The following is an 18,029-nucleotide window of genomic DNA, read 5'->3' as shown; positions in this document are numbered from 1 at the left end:
GTTTGAGGCAACGGTTTGTGGTTTCCACTGTAAATAACGTGTTTCGAACCCAACCCACCCTCCGTTGGAGGCTGACATTATGCAGCTAATTTCTTACATCATTGTTCTTTTCATTAATTAACATTTCTCCGCTGTTAGAGCAATTACCGTGGTGCCTCCACGCTGTACATTTCTTTTCATGATTAATAAGGAGTCATTATATTTCCCTTTCCTGAAGCAGTCAATTAACACAGAATTCTTTCCATTAATTACCGCATGTTTAAAACCAGCATGCCCTACCTGGAGAGCAATCTGCTCTGAGAACCTGTGACACCAATCGCTTTAAAAAGTTCTCTTTAAATTTTATTCCGAAAACACAAGCAATTTAGCTGGCGATATTAATTTGCCTCAGAAGCATCACAGTGAATGAGAGACATGTTTTAATCTCATGCAAGAAAAGGCAGCCATCTGGCGGGCGGGAACCGAGAGAGCGAGTCTCCTGCTCTCCCCGCAAACGCGGGTCATTAAAGTAATGTGTTCATCTACATAAAACTCAAATGGAATATAAAAGGTAATATTTATATACAAACAATTTAGTCCTACAATTTAAACAGTCATTGGTTTTATGAAACATTTACTTTAGTCTATCAGATTTGCATAACTTCACTTAAAAAATAATTGTGGTCATTTCTGTAAGTCACATCATTTCTTTTAGAAAGGCGTGAAACTGCTGTCCTTTGGAGATATCTGTGTATCTATATATGTATCTATCATCCATCTATTATCTACCTGTCAATCTATCCATCTATCAACGTATCCATCATCTATTATCTATGTATCTTTCTATTATCTATCATCTATTTAGCTAGCTAGCTATTATCTAATTTTAAAAAGTACATGTGGCAAAGTTCTGAAGGAGCACACATTTCTGAAGGCCGCACATGTACTTCTCACTACTTTGTAGGAGTCCCTTCACTTGATGATGTCGCCTCTGCCCAGGTTTCTGTTCCCACCTGACTGTACAAGCGGGCACACCAGCTGGGGCCCTGGGGAGGCTGCCTTTCCCTCACTTTTCACTGATGAATTACAGAATTCCCACAAAATCCCGGAGAGGAGGTACATGAACTTTCCATGGAAGGAACACTGATGTTTTTGAGGGATTGGGTTCCTTCCCTTAAATCTGAGACTGTATTTCTGGGCAGGGCCAAGGACACACCAGAAAGTGAGGACAAGTTCAACAGAGTCACTTCATTTGGGATTTCGAATACCTCCTTCCCAGATTTGAAGGTACGCCAAGAAACAGAGAGACAGCACATGTAGTGAGTAATCCCTTTCACTCTGGAGGTGTGCAATATTTGTGGTTTAAGTGTATGCTTTACTCCTGACCCACGTGTAGGATCTCCTGCTTTGGGAGACGCTCTTGCAGCAAGGGTCACAGACGTAGTAAATCGCAGTTACGAGGCCAGGTCGCCATTGATGGGATGGCAAAGCGTTCCGGGACGCAGGTGGCTGAAGTGGTGTCTTGTTATCTCTCTGACCGCTAGTGAAGTTTGAACATTCCTTATGAATTAAAAGCAGGTAAATGGACATTTCCCCCATTGATAACAAAGTGCTTGCTTGAAATAAGCCAAGTCTTGAACAAGAAAATTAGTACTTCCAGAAGAGACAGCGCTATCCTGTGGGCCATCCAAGTATTGGTGCTGAACAGACTTCTGGAACATATTCAAGTGGTTCTGAGTCTGTGGGATTGTCAAAAAAAACCCCAAATACCTTCTATATCTAGTTCCCTCTCAATAACCTTTATAATAAAGAGAAAATCAGCCTTCTTCTTATCTGGCTATAGGAGTTTAAACTCATTCAGCTAACCTGATCAGTAATACCAAATGTCTTCCTGAAAATAAACTGGGGAATTTTCAGTGTCCAGGATCGAATGAATATACCTCTCCTTTTGTTCAAACAGCTGATATTTCTGCAATGTTGACAGAGAAAAAAAATCCCTTGTCTGGTTTTCAGTATAGATAATCCCTCAATAAATATCTTTTTGTCTGTTTGTCAATCACGGAATACGGAAATACCAGAGATAAGTGGAGGCAGCGCCTTGGGAAAAGCTGCATTTCTTTCACCAGGAGATGTCGTCTCCATGCTCAGTTCAAGTTGTGGCTTCTAAGGACCAGCGGAAACAGTCGCAGGGGTGAGCCCTCTGAGTCCTGGCTCAGGTGGTCACCGCTGGTGTGTGCCTGGCACATGAGACAGGATGGTGATGACTGTTACATACTGTGGACAGTTGGGGTCCTTGCCTACTGTTTTTGCCACCTTGATGTGGCCCCGTGGGGAGATGTAACTCTGTAAAATTACAGTGAGGTCCGTGGTACCGTCTTCAAGTACCATCACAGACATACACTTACTTGGCATAAAAATAGGCACACAGATCAATGGAACAGGATAGAGGGCCCAGAAATAAACCCATGCTTATACAGTCAATTAATTTACAACAAAGGGTCTAAGAATACACAACGGAGCAAGAACAGTCTCTAATAAATGTGCTGGAAACACTGGAGAGCTACATGCAGAAGAATGAAACCAGACCACTTCCTGACACCATACCCCCAAATCAACTCAAAATGGATTCAAGACCATCTCCTTATGGATCCCGGCCCAGGAGTCCATGAAGGGGAACCCGGTCTCAGCCCACAGTCTGGCCGAGCTCCTAGCGGATCGTCAACACCAGCTGGCCAGCCATGTGAGCGTGCCATCTAAAGGAGGCCCTCTGGCCCCAGGGAGCTGCCCTGGCTGACCCCATGGAGCCCAAATGAGACATCCTCTTGAGCCCCCGTCCCCCACACTGAAGGTCTGCACACAGAACAAATGACTCGTTTGAGGCCACTAGGTTTGGGGGTGGTTGTTACAGACAGTGGACAAGCCTTGTGCAATCCACTGCATTTTCCCAGGTGACCTTGCTCCCAGTAACCCCTCAGGAAGTCTGGTTATGTCATGGCGACCAGGGTAGCCCGGACAGTGCAGGACCGTGTGCAGTGGATGTGGGCTCTGACTGCAGACGTAGGGGACACAGGTGCCCTGGAGGTCAGGTTGGGGTCAGGACGATGTGCCGCTTCTGTGTGTTTTCAGCTGGAAGAAATTCTCCTTCACATGGTGTCTTGTTTCTGTGCTCTGAAACCTACCTGGGAAGTGTCCTCCCTCTCGACATCACATTTCTGGCTCCATCTGCCCCTGACAGACTGGTATACTGTGAACGCTTTCACCAGACAGACAGCAGCTCTGTGACTAGGTCGTTCCATTCTTGGTCCTGACAAGTTCTGCATATGGGGGGCAACGGTCTCTAGGGTGTGTGGGGTTTCTAGTGCCGAACGTGGGCTCTGTGCTGGGGCTCTGGCTGACTCTCAGAGCTGGACTCCATGACCCCCCTTACAGGGGCTGCATTTGGCCCCTTGGCTCCTGGGGGACAAACGTCACATGTTACTTACTCTAGGGAATATCTTTTGTTTCTTTTGTGAAGATGGAAACTGTAAGGTGAAGAAGCTTCCAACACTGCGTGTGCCACACAGGCTCTTTCTGCACAGACCTGTGCTCAAGGCTGTTGCTTCTCAAGTCCCTGGGCCCAGTGTCCTTCTCTCAGCCCCATCACCAGGACCCCCAGCACGTCCAGCCAACATCTGTACTATTCATGAGATGTCTGTGGTCTGGCCTGTACTGCCACATTGCCAACACGCTCTTGGTATTGTCTCCTGTGGGCCAACCAGGTCTCTAGCTTGTTTTGCAGAAACCGAGTTTCTCAGCCCTTTTCAGCGTCCTGGGGTAGATGGCTGTGGATGGTGGGTTGATACTCACATGTGTGCCTGCCTTAGCTGTTGTTGCAAAAGCAGTGGAGGCAGCAGACACACAGTGTCCCTGACTGTTGCTCCTACTTCTCTGTTGGATCCATAGTATTGAATTTATCACTAGAGATTAGGTAAGACTGGTGCAGAAGCTATAGTAAGGTTACCACACAATCTCTGGTACAGGAGGTGCGAGAGGATTGTTAAACCAGGCTGCAAGCACTCTGGGGTTGGGTATCTAGGAAGCACCTATTTTACAAGGACCTGTATTCCGAGACTGGAAAATGACCAACACCTCCAGTTGATTTCTGCAGAGCTGGTGAGGCTGGTGAGACTTCAACAAGACGACCGCCATAGATGGGGGGTGGGGTGGAGCACAGCCATAGATGGGGGGCTGGGGCGGGAAGGGGGGGTGCTGGGACGGGGAGGCAGGGGGACGCAGCCATAGATGGGGGGCTGGGGTGGGGAGGTGGGGAGGGTGGCATGGCACACAGAGAAAGCACTCTTCACATCTGGAATCTAAGTTTAGAAGTCAGACAGTGCCTCACTCCCCAGAGAACAGCTATAATTTTTTACAGTTCATTTTTATGGAGAAAGTTTTAATCTGTTCATTTAAAGACACATTGTGATCAATAATCAAGCTCAGGTACTTAAAATTAGAAACCATATCTAAAGGAACATTAGTTCCAGAAGATTTAGATTTTTATGTGCCGCTAACTTTGGATTCTCAGAGGCAAAGGCAAAAAGCATGGCTTTGGTTTGCCTATCCTTCTGGGAGGTGGGCGTTTGCCTGTCGGTGAGGCTGTAGATAGCGGACGAGCAGACCCCGCATTCAGGACAGTGCACCATGGCAGTGGCATTGGTGCCGTCTGTCCCTCCCGTCTCGCGGATGTGCAGTGTTTGCTGTTTGATCTTTTTGAAGGGAAGTTGCACTGCTCTTTGCTGTGCTGCTACGCAACGTCAACTTGTGGTTTTGAAGGTCAGCTTTCATTGACCCAGTGAAACGACTCATTTCCCGCAGTTACACCCAGGCTTTACCATGGCGATCTTGAAGGGTGCATTTTGGGAATTGACTTTACTATGACTTTCTCTGGTTCCATAATTTCCAAGGAGCAAATGAGTTGGTCTGAGTAATGCCTCTTACCTGGTTGTTCTGGTCTTCTGGGGCCCTGTGGCACACACCACAAACCGGGGGGTTTCTTACAGTCCCAGAGGCCAGAACACTGAAGTCAAGGTGTGGGCAGGGCTGTGCAGCCTCCAGAGGCTCTGAGAGAGTCTGTGCCAGACCTTTCTTGGATCTTCTGCTGGCTTCTGGCCATCCTTGGTGTTCTCAGCTCGTGGACATGTCACTCCAGCCTCTGTGTCCACCCCCACATGGAATTTTCCTCTGTGTGCCCTCTCCTTGTCCCCAGCTCCCTCTGCCTGTCTCTTATGAGGATCTAGAACCAGCCTGAATAACCCAGGGTAAGTTCCTCCTCTCATGCTTGCCTGAGTCCCGTCCTGTAAGGGCACATTCACAGGTTCCGGGTGTGAGGACACCTGAGTCCCATCCTGTAAGGGCACATTTGCAGATTCTGGGTGTGAGGACATGGAATATCTTTTTAGAGGCTACCATCCAGCCCAGTGCACCTGCTGTGGCCCACCCGGAGGTCCCAGCCTGTCTCGTTTATGAGAACCTTCTGTTTCCCCTCTGCCATGGTGGGGTCTATGACCCACGGAGGGGAGTATATCTGAATACATACTTGGAGATTTGGGAAAAAACTTTTGTGTGCAGACATTAGGGGAAACTTTCTTCCCAGTAGCAGTCAGGTGGGAGCATCCCAGATGACCAGCGACGGGAGCATGCTGATGGATGGATTGCTCTGAGACAGACTGCAGGGCACCATGAGCACAGGGTGGATAAGGGATGGCCAGCCATCTGCCACAGCCAGGCCTGCACACGGGATAAGGGATGGCCGTCTGTCCACCTGTGCACAGCAGGAACTGTGAGCAGAGGTGGGAGGCTCTGGGTAACTGAGCAGAAGCTTGCGGCTGTCTTCTGGGTCTGCTGGGGTATCACCAGTGGTTTCTTCTCTGCTTTCCACCTTGTTCTCCTATCTCTTCATTGGGTTTGACTTTATCATGGAGGGGAAGCCTCTCTGCGGGGTCGGGCTTGCTCTGAGCTCTTCCTCGGCAGTAGTGGGTGTGACTGCTTGGTCTTGATTCTGCTCAGTTGCCCCCATCTGGGGGCCACCTCCAGCCGGGAACTTTGTGGTTTGGTTTGGTTTTCCGTGCAAAGCCAGCTCATCCACACGGGATTGACCTCCCCCCACCCCCCCGGGTCTGGAGCACTGAGACCACTTTTATTGTCAAGATAGCATTTATGCCATTTCTACAGAATCTACAAAGAAGAAATTATTTCACTTTCAAAAGACTTTGATGACCCAAGAATTTTCCTAGTGATTCTGATGACTTTGTTCCCAACAAAAGAAACCACCTTTCGTTTTGTGCATGTTCAATGTCAAAATTATGTTTTAAGGGAAAAAAAATTAGTCTGTATCTCCATATTTCAAGGTTCTGGGGTGTCTTTTCCCATCAAAAGGGCAGCAATACTCTGATTTGCAGTGTTTGTCTTTTGGGCTTGGGGTAGGGGTCCATCAGGTGCCCCCCACGACTGCGCAGGATACCCCAGGCCTTACTTCCAGAAGGAGCTGAGCATGAGCTCCATCAGGCAAGGGACCCACCTGTGTCCAAAATGAAGCCTTCAGGAGAGGAGATGTGGTTAGCTGTGTTAACTCGGGCACACACGCTTCTCAGGTCTTGGGTCCCCTGCCTTTGGACAGGAGTTTAATGGAATGACATCACCATGCCAGCGGTTGCCCTGTTCACCTTGGACGGTTGCTTGAGCACTGGACTTACTGAGAGAAACCGTATGAGGTTTGCATCTGTAGCTGTGGCCTTTGTCCACTCTCTCTGCATCCTGGGCCCAGAGCCTTGCCAGCTGCTCAGCTTGTGTGGTTTCACTCTACAGGCGTGGCTGGGTGCCGCCTCTCCACTGTCCCAGGCCACAGAAGCCCTGCCCTCCTGGCTGTGACACCCCTGCCCCTGAGATGCAGGAAACCTCGCTGGGCACAGGCCACCTGGCTCCTGGCCAGGCGCTGGCCACCCTCCCATGTTCTCCCCTCTGCAGCGCGGGGCAATCGACAGGGAGGGGACCCCAGCCTGCACATCTAGTGGTAGGAAGTCTGTGCTTCTGAGTCCATTGTCCCCTCACAGGGCTGGACTCGGTTCGTTGCTCCTGGGTAGTCTCGATGAGCCAGCAGCACCATCCACAGCCCCTTTCTGTCTCGAGATGGCTACGTGAGCATCACATCCATGGGCACCTGCCACAGTCTGTGTGTTCTACAACCCTGGTGGGGGGCCCAGGGGTGCACATGATTTCTACTCACTCCCTTATATGTAGCATCTGCTGGGGGGGCGAGGCATAAAACAGGCCACTTCCATGAGACAAGACTCTTCCCAGGTGAAAAATGGTCCTTTGAGGCCAACAAGCACTGATGTATAACCAGCGTTGTTCTTGCTGCTCAGAGGTGGGTGGGAGATCTCCAGGTGACATAGGCGGGGTTCTGCCTGTCACTGAGCCTCAGATCCTTGGGGGGTGGTGGTGGTGTTTCAGGTGGATGGGGGACCAGGCCGAGTGAGCCCTGAATCGTCCGTCTTGAAGGGTAGAAAAGTTGCCTGTGGACAGAGGGATGTACACAGGAGCTCCCATCTCTGAGGAGGGCTGAGCCCCTCGTAATGGGCAGAATTAGTTATGTGATTTCCAGAGAATCCTAGAGGGCTTGTGGAAGAGAGTCATATTGCTGGCCTAGGGGGGATTGACCTTCTCTGTAGTGAGGCTCTTGTCCTCGTGGGGAACAGGGGCACTCGGTCATCTTGCTCACCCAGGATGCGGCTGCTGCTGCAGGGCTGTGGCAGGGTGAGGTGGGGGGTGGTCTTCAGGCAAGGCCAGAGGACACAAAAGACCAACTGGAAGCCGTAGAGAATACGCAGGCAGTGTGAGCACTTATCCAATGGCTGGAATCCAGGAAATGTATTCACAATATCTTATGGCTCATTTTAAACCACTGTAAAAATTTCAAGCTTTCTATAACATGTTGTGCTGTAAATCCGTGTTTACACTCTTACCGCTGACGTTGTAAAATCACGTCAATTGTTAGTCACGAAATCGTCGTACTCAGTGTATGTATGGTGCTTTAATTTACATTGCTTACGTGTCATTGATCCAAAAGTGACCCCTGTGTATTGGTTTTGATCTCTGGGAGGAGAGAACTAATGTTGCTGTGCTGGTTGTTTAGGTCTTTAGACATTGGCGGCTCCCTGTTCATTACACACGGATATGAAGGGATTTGCAAATCTGGTGGATGCACTTTCTTTACCTTAATTAAAAATACAATTTTATTCATTTATTTTTATCTAAATACAGAAAAGTCACATGTGATAGGTACTTAAGTCAGCCGACTATTTCTGTTTCATGGCTGCTCGACTACAACTCCACCTGCGATTGGAGAAACTTCTGAACTACTGTGTGGACACAGCTTGTGGGTCCAAGCAGCTTTGGGGTCACACCCTTGGGATGACAGTCAGCAGTTAGACTTGTCTGTGACCCTTCCTGACAGTCTCTGGGCAGCACAAATAACCGTTAGCGTTGGCAGCCGGTGGGCAGCGTGAGGGGTCAGTGGAGGCTGGACCCCTGCATTTGACAGGCCGTCTAGGCCATTGGAAGGAAGTAGGCCCTTAGCTTCTGGTTCCCATTGGGCCCCCCGAGCCACACTTTTCACGTTGGACGTTGTGGCTGCTCTGGGCATAGACAGGTCACATTGGTGCGGTATTTCCTGACCGCCAATGGGAGGCACCTGTTTGTGCCGCGTGAAGGCACACAACTTCAGGGTTTGGCGCCTCATCAGATGGGGGAGTGGCTGGAAAGTCCGAGACGGCTCTGTCTTTCCTGCTCTTCTCCCGCAGCAACAGCCAGGAGCTTCCATGTGTTCACTGATGACTGTCCTCGGCAGCCCCTGCTGGCCTGGTCGTCTGCTCCCGGTCTGGCTGCCTCACAACGTCCCACACGCAGGCTCTGGGGTTCAGATGCCAGGACTGCCTCCGTCACCCTTTCTCCTATACCTGTCCACTTCTCTGTTTCTCTTGCAAGTGTGAATGTGATGTAGTGCTCAAGGGGTGGGTGGACCAGGGTAGGAAGAGCAGGCAGCCCCATGGGACCCACTAGTGTCATGAGGGACGGGAGGGTGGTGCCCTTGTCAGCCTCCGTGGGGACGACCTTGCCCACGTGGTGCAGACTGAAGCCAGATGCCTCCGGTAGGGGCTGATTGTGGACGGTTCTCCCAGGATGCCTATGTTAGGAAGGCAGTGTGTCCGCACTGGTGGGGGGTTTGTTTGCTTGGTGAGAAGGATGAGCTGTGTGACGACAGCACAGCCAGGGTCAGGCCAGCAGATGTGGGAATGAATGAGAGGGAGACAGGGCTAGGGAAGCAGAGGGAGGATGAGAGGGGGCACCAGGGAGGCAGGCTCTGGCCCCCAGAGGAGTGATGAGGGGCAGCATTGGGACTGGGGTCCCAGACGGGATGGGACAGGCCTGTGTCTCCCGCCTGCACACACATGCCTGTTTTGATTCCTGTCCTGATGTGTTCACGTCCTCCCAAGTGAGAGGACACACGTGTCATTTCTAGTGTCCATAACTTGGTAAGGTCCTGCATGACTCTGATGTCACTGGTGTGCTGCTAACAGCCGGCTCTCCAGAAAAGAAAAGGCACTGATTTGTAACCTTTGCCAATTTCCATGGTGTAAGTACCATTCCTGTGGCCAATTTCATGGGGCTGGTGTGAGGCCAGTGAGCACAGATTTGGGACAAGGTGTGCAGGAGCTGACATTCTGTGGACCTCCGAGATACAGACACAATGGGTGTGGAAAGGGCACAAATAACAGTAAATAATTAGGAGGCGGTGAGTTTTGAGTGTTTCCTGCCTTTATTTTTGATATAACTTATTTAGCTGTGAGTCGCTGTTATCTGACTCGTATTAACAGCTAAGTCTGACAGTCGGTGTTCAAAGTTGCCTGAAAACCATCAGCTCATCAGCCACGTTGGCCCTGGAGGCCCTGGAGACCCTGCCCAGCGTGTGGCGTGTTGCGCTTACAGATTTGAGAGCCAGGTGGGTCCTCCCCGAGCCATAGGCTCCTGAAAGGCGGACGTGACTTGCACATCTCCGAGCTCATACCCACACTCTCCATGCAGAACCTCAAATGTGCCAGGATGGCAGCATCAGCTCTCCGAGTTGGAACACTTTCTCTGTGTTTCTGTAGGAAGAGTCCTTATTTGGAACGTTACTGAAGCCCTAGGCGTGATTTCGTTTCTGTACAGGACAGAAAACAGACGCACATGTACATCACCGGGTGGTCCCTTTGTGAAGCCTCTGCACAAATCACGTGTGTTGCAGACGCTTGTGGTCTTGAGTCACATGCCAATGTGTGCTCCCGTTCAAACCCCGCCGCGTGCGCCGACATAACTCACGCATTGGTGCTCACACCCTCGACTTGTGTGCGGGGCCATGCAGACACTGCTGCACCACAGCGCATGATCTTCCTTCATCATCGCCGCCATCCTTGGCCCAGTGTGCAGGGGCGCCAGCAAGTACTGTCTAGCAAGAGCCACACCTGCACCTCACTGTGGAGAGATGGGCCCTGAGCTTGGCCCTTCCACGCAGAAGCAAGCAGTTCCTGCATTTTTGGGGGGGGGGGGCGGCAGAGACAGACACGGAGACACAGACACGGGGAGGCAGAGAGGAAGAGAAAATGGGGCTGGGAGGCAGTAGGAAGGTGGGTGAGGGCTTGGAGAGATGAATGAGTGAGGGGAGGGCTCTGTGTGCCCTCACTGGCCCTGCTACTAGATGTAGGGACCTGAGCTCAGTGCACGGAGAGGGACTGCCTGCGGGGCTGGGGTCCACCTGGCTCTGTCCATTAGTTCCTGGCTCAGCTCAGGGAGAGACAGCTGACCTTCCAGGCTGCCCAGAGCTGTGATGGTCAGTGTCTCCACACGTGTACCCAGGGTACCGTGTGAACCCCCTGCGGGGATGCAAGTGGGCTTTTGTTTTTCCAGATGTTATTAAAAAAAGTGGAGCCTGGCTTCGGAGCAGGTGCATCGCCGTGGACACACCTGTGAACAACGGCCCTGCTGTGTGTTCTGTATCCCGGATTTGATTTGCTGCCGGTTGACATTTAAGGTCCCAAAGACAATGAAATCACACTTCTGCAGTGTTAATTCACTTCATTCTTCCAGGGAGTCAGAGAGTTAATTTAGAAGCCCAATGTGATCTTCAGGCACCCAGAAGATTTCCGTTGAGTGAAAATTGCCCCTTTTTTCCTGCTTCTTGAATAGATGAGATTATTACAAAGGAGGAATACATTTTCTTCTGGAAGATGAGCTGCTTGACGAGTCTGGGCTGTTCGTTTGATGCAGAAATCAGTGCTTTGATTTATTGTCATTAGGCTGTCCTGTCGCCTCTGCTGGCCCTGACAGTCACAGCCAGGGAGGTAGGTAAATGGCCCTACTTTTCCTGTAGCTATTTGGTAATTCCCCAGGGGAATTTGGCTTTGCCACTCAGCCTGAGAAGTCTGAGGAGGCAGGGGCGCCATGTGCAGGGCCTGCAGTGGCCTGGGGCAGGCCTGGGTCCCCGGCCCACAGACAGTGGCCTCCCCTCGCTCTGCCCTGTCCTTGCTCTTGCCTCACCCAACAGCTCCTCTCTTGGCCTCCCAGGAGACACACCGCATCTCCTGGTAAAGCAGGCGTCTGGCCAGTCAGCAAACACCTGCGGAGCAGTGGGCATGCCCAGCCCTGTGCTAGGTGTCGTCTGATCGACCGATGGGCAGACAGTCCTGCCTCACTGGTGTCCACCTCCCGGGAACCATACCTGGGAGGGTGCACCTTCCCTGGGCCCTGTGGGGACACCCTGCCACCCTCATCTTGCCTCCAGGTCCCCCCCGTGGTGGTGGCACATTCTAGGTGTGGTCCTCCATTGCTTGCACCTGGTCTGGCTTCCCTTGGGCCTCCACATCACCCCCACTCCTTAACCTTGCTCTCCTGTCTCTGGTGAGTTCCAACCCGAGGGCTTTCCAGGCCAAGAACCTTGGGGACAGCAATGTGGCTGGGTGGGGTGGGGCTCGCCCCAAGACCCCATCTACATAGAACTCACTATTTTTACTTAGTTTACAGATTACAGATTAATAAGCGTAACCAAGTGTCCAAGAGATGTTTTGATGCACTCTTAACAATAACCTCATTGTTACTGTCACCATTAGGGTGGCTCTGGAACAGTTTACGGCTGTCTTGGGGAAAACTCTTGCTGCAGTGTTCCCTCCCTGCCATCCCCAGGTGCTCTGGGATGGTTTCCAAACCCAAGTGACAGGAACGCTCCTCTGTGGGGATGGCATCTGGGAGCACAGGAAGAGGGTGGTGGGGTCGTGAGCAAGAGGGCTCTCCCTGAGGACAAGGTGCCTTTGAGGGGCACCTGCATGCCCTTTGTAAATCCCTCTTCCTCCTGCTGGCTCCCTGCCCAGAGCCTTCAAGGGGGGACTTTTGATGTTCCATCTAAAAAGAGACTCTTTCCTGGCAGAGAGGGGGAACTCCCACCCAGCTGGCATCATGGGTGGACACGTTTTCTGGAAGGTCTGTCACACTTTAGGGAGATCTGATGGCAGGGCCCACATGCTGGAGGCAAGAAGGCCCAGCTTTCTGGAGAGCTGTGGGGTCTGTGAGGTGGGCTGGCTACTTGGGTGGGGAGTGGCTCCCAGGGCCGTGCTCAGCAAAGGTGGGCCTGGAAAGCTCTGTCTGCTTCTCGATGGCCCCGTGAGCCAGCCTGGTGGAGCTGGACCACTGTGATGCTGCCCTGAGCCCGTGTTTCTGTGAGAGTGCCTGCTGGCCGCAGCCTGCAGCAACCAGGCCCTTGCTTGGGCACGCACATGCAGCTGAGAGTGTGGCCTGTGAGAGAGGCAGAGGGATAAGGCTTCCTGCTCCCCCAGGACACCTTCCCTGTTCCACCCTCACTCAGACCTCGCCAGGCCGCAGCCACCTGGGCGGAGGTGAGCAAGGGGGCCGTTACCTGGCAATCTTGTCTGTGCAGGACATGGTGACCAGTTGCTCACCCAGCAGGACGCCATCCCATGTCTGTACGGTGCTGGGGCCCCGGACGGGGACGGTCCCTTCCCCAGACTCGATCTTGGTGCGTAGATGTCCACGGAGCTTCCTGACGATGTGTTTACTGCTGTTGACTAGGAGGTAAGAGGCAGCTGTGAGAGGCTGGGACCCTGTTTGTGCAGAGGGTGAATCCCCACCCAGAGTGGTGTGGGAGGAGGGGGGCCCCCGTGCCGTGGACACCTGCTAGTCTGGGGAAGCACAGATAAGTGTCCCAGTGGAGGGGAGCAGTGACTGGTGCAGAGCTGGGCTCCAGAGTGCCACCTCTAGACCAGGTCAGCCGACTTTGTATAATGGGCCAGACAGTAAATATCAGAGGCTCTGTGGCCTTTTGGCCTCTGTCCAGCCACTCACTGTGCTGCCACAGCATAGACAGGTCAGTGAATGAGTGTGGCTGCATTCCACTTTATGGATGCTGAAATTTGAGTTCCATATAACTTTCATTTGTTGTGAGATATTACTCTTTTCACCTTTCTCAGCCATCTAAAAATGTGAAAACCATGCTTCATTCACGGGCCATACAGAAGGAAGTGGGTGGGATCTGGCCTGAGGGCTGTGTTCTGTAGGCCCTACGTTTCCTAGCTCCTTAACCTTGGGAAAGTTACTCATGACCACTGTGACATAATTATTGCATCTTAAACTAGGGCGAATCACGATGCCTGCCTCCTGGGCTATGGGGGTGGATGAGATAGGGCATGGACAGTACAACAGGGTGTCCATTGTCACCCAGGGTCTCAATGAGGACGAGATGGAGCCTATGACTGGTTCCTGTGGGTCCCTCATGCCTCCATTTCATATTCTCCTTTCCTTTCTGGAGCCCCCTTCCCCCCCCCCCCCCCCACATAGAGGCACACACACCTACGCCACACCCCATAGTCCATGGTTATTTGGAGAACTAGCATGAACAAGGTGAAGATTGTTTTTATCCTGTCTTTCTTTAAAAAAGTTCTGCACATTAAGTCTGGATTATATTGGGATATGGAAATGGTTAACTGCTTTGCATACAAATGATATATAGCACAGTTATTCCAGCATTTACATACATATGGTGACATGCATGGATACTAAAGATACTTCCTTTAAAAATGTTCTATTTAAGTTTTGAAGTCCTGGAAATAGGATTTCTCTCTTATTTATCATTACTGAAGGCATAAAATAATAAAAAATATGTGGATTTATATAGATACCTTCTTTTATAGATCTCAAAGTAATTTCCAGTCTATTTTATCATTGTTTGTAGGAACTGAAGTTCTTTGACTACATTTCCATTGTACCTCAAGCCCATGTCTTAGGGAGAAAGATTGCTGTACTCCTTGAAGAAAGTAAACTTTTAAGAGGTTTCAGATTGCTTTTTGATCCTCACCAATGAGGTATTTGATGAGATCCAATTTTGACTGATCTGTAAGTCATCCACAGAAGGAAGAACCAAGATGAGAGACTGAGCCCTGGGTATGCAAGCCAGGGATGCCCCACAATGATGACAATGAGGGTACAAATCTCTGTTGCTTTCAATGGCACTAGGAAATCAGATGATGACAATGACTCTGGTGGTGATAGTGATGATCATCATGACAGTGATGGTGATGATGATGATGGTAATGGTGATGCTGGTGGTCATGATGATGATGATGATGGTGATGGTGATGATGGATATGGTAATGATGGTAATGGTGATGATGGTAATGGTGATGATGATGGTGATAGTGATGATGGAGATGGTGATGATGGTGGTGGTGATGGTGAGTGGTGATGATGGTGATGGTAGTGATGATGGTGATGATGACAACGGTGGTGATGATGATGGTGGTGATGATGGTGATAGTGATGATGGAGATGAGGATGATGGTGATGATAGTGATGGTGATGGTGACAGTGGTGATGATGACGATGGTGATGATGGTGATGATGGTGATGATGGTAATGGTGATGATCGTGGTGATGATGGATGTGAGAATAATGGTGGTGATGATGATGATGGTGATGATGGTGATTATAATGGTGGTCAGGATGGTGATGTCAATGATGGTGATGATGACAATGGTGGTGATTATGAGGGTGATGGTGACGATGGTAATGGTGATGAGGAGACATGATGATGACAATGATGTAGAAGATGATATAATGACAGAGATGATGACAGTAATGGTGACGATGGTAAAATGAACATCAAATCATTCATATGACTCAAGACGCTCGAGCAAACATTTGCTTTGACCTGACTCTTTACACTGCCCAGGTGGGGTCTTATCTCATCAACTTCCTGTGGCAGGCAGCACTGGGAGAGTGGAGGACCAATACACCACAGTTTACCACAGTGTCATAGAGCTTGTCATATCCCCCTATGATGGGGATATTTTCTCAGGGAATATGGTACTTTCTGCCCCTCTCTTTGTATTAATTATAGTGTCCTTGTCATTCTCTCGGTGCTCCAACTGTTGTGTAATTTTTCAGACTTTGGAAGTTGCCTGATATATTGTAAGGCTTTTCTAAATTCTTACCCTCTGCTTCTGCACAACTGACTTTCCATGCAGTAGACTTTATGGTCCGTTAATGCCCTGACAACAGGGAGTCTGGCTTCAGTCAACAATTGGTTTGTAGGAGTTAACTCAAAGTTCTCAGGTGGATTAATTTTGCCTGAAGAGCCAGGTGCATGAGGCACTCCTGAAAAGTGTTTATTTTTGGAAGTGCTGTGTCTCGGGCTGCCTTCCCCAGCATGCTCCCTGATGAGCGTGATCCATCCTGGGGGTGGGGGGTGCTCTGAGTGTTGGTGAGCCCACTTCCTCCAGTTCTTTCTTGCCTTATTGTGAGCGGGGAGAGAGAGCTAAAGTTGGCACTTGAAGCAGAACAAAACAGCAGTCCAGCCAGAGGCTGCATGGACTGGATCTGCATGGGCTGTGGCGTAGTGCACCCGGGAGACCCTGGGGGTGTGCAGTGTTGAGACCCTGCCTGCCTTGTGCATGCAGATACCCCCAAATCTATAGGAATATTCTAATCTGCTGCTAGTACTCTAAGTCCTCAGACTCTTCATTATGGCATTTATCAATCTCGAGCCCTTACCTGTGAAGAGGGATGTCAAGATAAAGTAAGGATTGTCATATGCTTTACAGGGTTTTCAAGTGAATGTTTAATTTTTAGGAGAGACTGGAAAGAAAGCAGAGATCAATGGCAATTGAAGGAGCCCACCTAGGGAGCACAGCTGTGTCTAAAGAGTGAGACATGGCTGCTGCAATGCCGTTGGCAGAAAGAGAGCCAGAAATGGGGGAGAAAGGAGTAGGAATGGAAGACAGTATTTCTAAGCAACAGATAAACTTTTAATTTCTAAATCATCTTTAAAAGGTGTATGTATCCCAGAAGGTACACCTACGGTGAGATCCAGTATTTACTGTAATAGTGTCTGCATCATCTATCGTGTAGTCATGTGGGTGTCCTTTGTCTTATGTGACACAGCGGTGATCGTGATGGTGGTCAGTTATGAGGTCATCTGAATGTGTTTTTTCTATGGTGCACTGATATTGTCATATGTTGCACACGTCTGTGACTCAGTGGGCAGAAACCTGAAATAGGGCTTTCAGGAATGTGCTTTAGACTTCCAGACTTTGTATGTGATTTTGGTCTAATCTCTTGAACTCCCCTAGGTACAACCAATGGAGCAGGCTTAGAACATACTGGCATTTAGTACGTGCTCGTGAGATATGATGCAGTCATGCCCTTTGTCATAGCATTTGGGGGAAGATGGAGGGGAGAATTTACGCGGTTAAATCTTGGAAAATGGCAGTAAGAACTGAGTTTCCCAGGTTATTTAAAAGATGCACCATGAAAGACATTTGCATTAATGATGTTGGTGAGTCAGGAGGATGGTGCTTGCTCAGCCGCAGTGAAGGGCCCTGGATCTTGTCTATGGAGGCTCCCCTCACAGCCAGCTGGGGCCAGCCCAGCTCTGCCCACAGCCATTCAGGACATGACATCACCCTTGTGGCTCTGGCCTTGGGGAATGAATGGAGTTGCTCTGGGTCGCCAAGACCAATGACCGTCATAGCATAGGCTCATCCCTACTGGTAAGAGCCTTGTCCACCTGCCCTCCACGCCAGCCTGGCCCCTGCAGAGACTCTGGGAGACCCCTTTTGCATGCAGACCCAATCTGGGCAGGAGGCCGCTAGGGGATTTTGAGTCCTGTTGCTGGAAACACGTCAGATTCTCAGAACACTGGGGAGGTTTTAAAAGTTCCCCACTCTACCCTGAATACACCAGAATCTTAGGAAGAGTGGCGGCAGGAAGCCACATTTGTGAGACTCCCCAGGTGATCCCGATAGAGAAGCCGGGTTTGGAAACAGCTCGCCTGCTGGCAGGCAACACGCCTTGCAAACATTTCAGACCGATTGGTTTTGATTTCACTTTTAAAGACTCCATGAAGGAAGAATTACGATCTATCTAGATGAATATTTTTGAGGAAAAAAATAAAACTGGGGAATTTAGAATTTTTTGAGCTGCAGGCGTCTGAGGGAGGTGAGGCTGCTTCACAGCACAGGGCTCAGTGTTGTCTGAGACATGGACAGGGCCTTAGGGACTTCAGGGTCAGGGAGTCATGGACCCATTAGAGCCCCTGAGACAACAGGGCCAGGCATCGTGGGTGGATGGCCACCATCGCTCTGTGGCACTTGCTCTTGGAAACACCAGGTCAGATTCGGTTCTCTGCCGGGCCTTGCGGCATGTGACACTGGCTTACTGGCTGTCCAGACCTCTCTACAGAACTTCCTTGCCACACTGCACTCTTTAGACGAAGGGGAATGATGTCAGCAGCTGTGTCCAGAACTTTCTCTTAGACTCAGTATGTGATTCAGGTGTGATTACAGCTCCTGATGCATCACACACCTGTCGAGATGTGTGTGTTCACATGGGTGTCGCTGTGTGTGTGCACGTGTCTTGTGCGTGTGTGTGGGGGAGAAGAGCCCGGAGCACTGTCGCTTTCTGCCGAGCAGAGG

At 50.4% G+C, this 18,029-nt stretch overlaps 1 protein-coding gene across 1 annotated transcript in view; it reads right to left on the bottom strand.

Moving 5' to 3' along the window:
• Positions 1-18,029, bottom strand: part of ADARB2 (adenosine deaminase RNA specific B2 (inactive)) — a 416,009-nt gene that overhangs the window by 16,682 nt on the left and 381,298 nt on the right. Inside the window, exon 7 of the mRNA XM_086715061.1 lies at positions 12,959-13,127. Coding sequence (XP_086571187.1) covers positions 12,959-13,127 — 169 coding nt within the window. The remainder of the gene's footprint in view (positions 1-12,958; positions 13,128-18,029) is intronic.

This window comes from Puma concolor, chromosome B4 (assembly GCF_028749965.1).
Source record: "Puma concolor isolate L17-30 chromosome B4, mPumCon1.1.hap2, whole genome shotgun sequence".
Lineage (NCBI taxonomy): Eukaryota > Metazoa > Chordata > Mammalia > Carnivora > Felidae > Puma > Puma concolor.
This window is presented reverse-complemented; position numbering and strand designations above follow the sequence as displayed.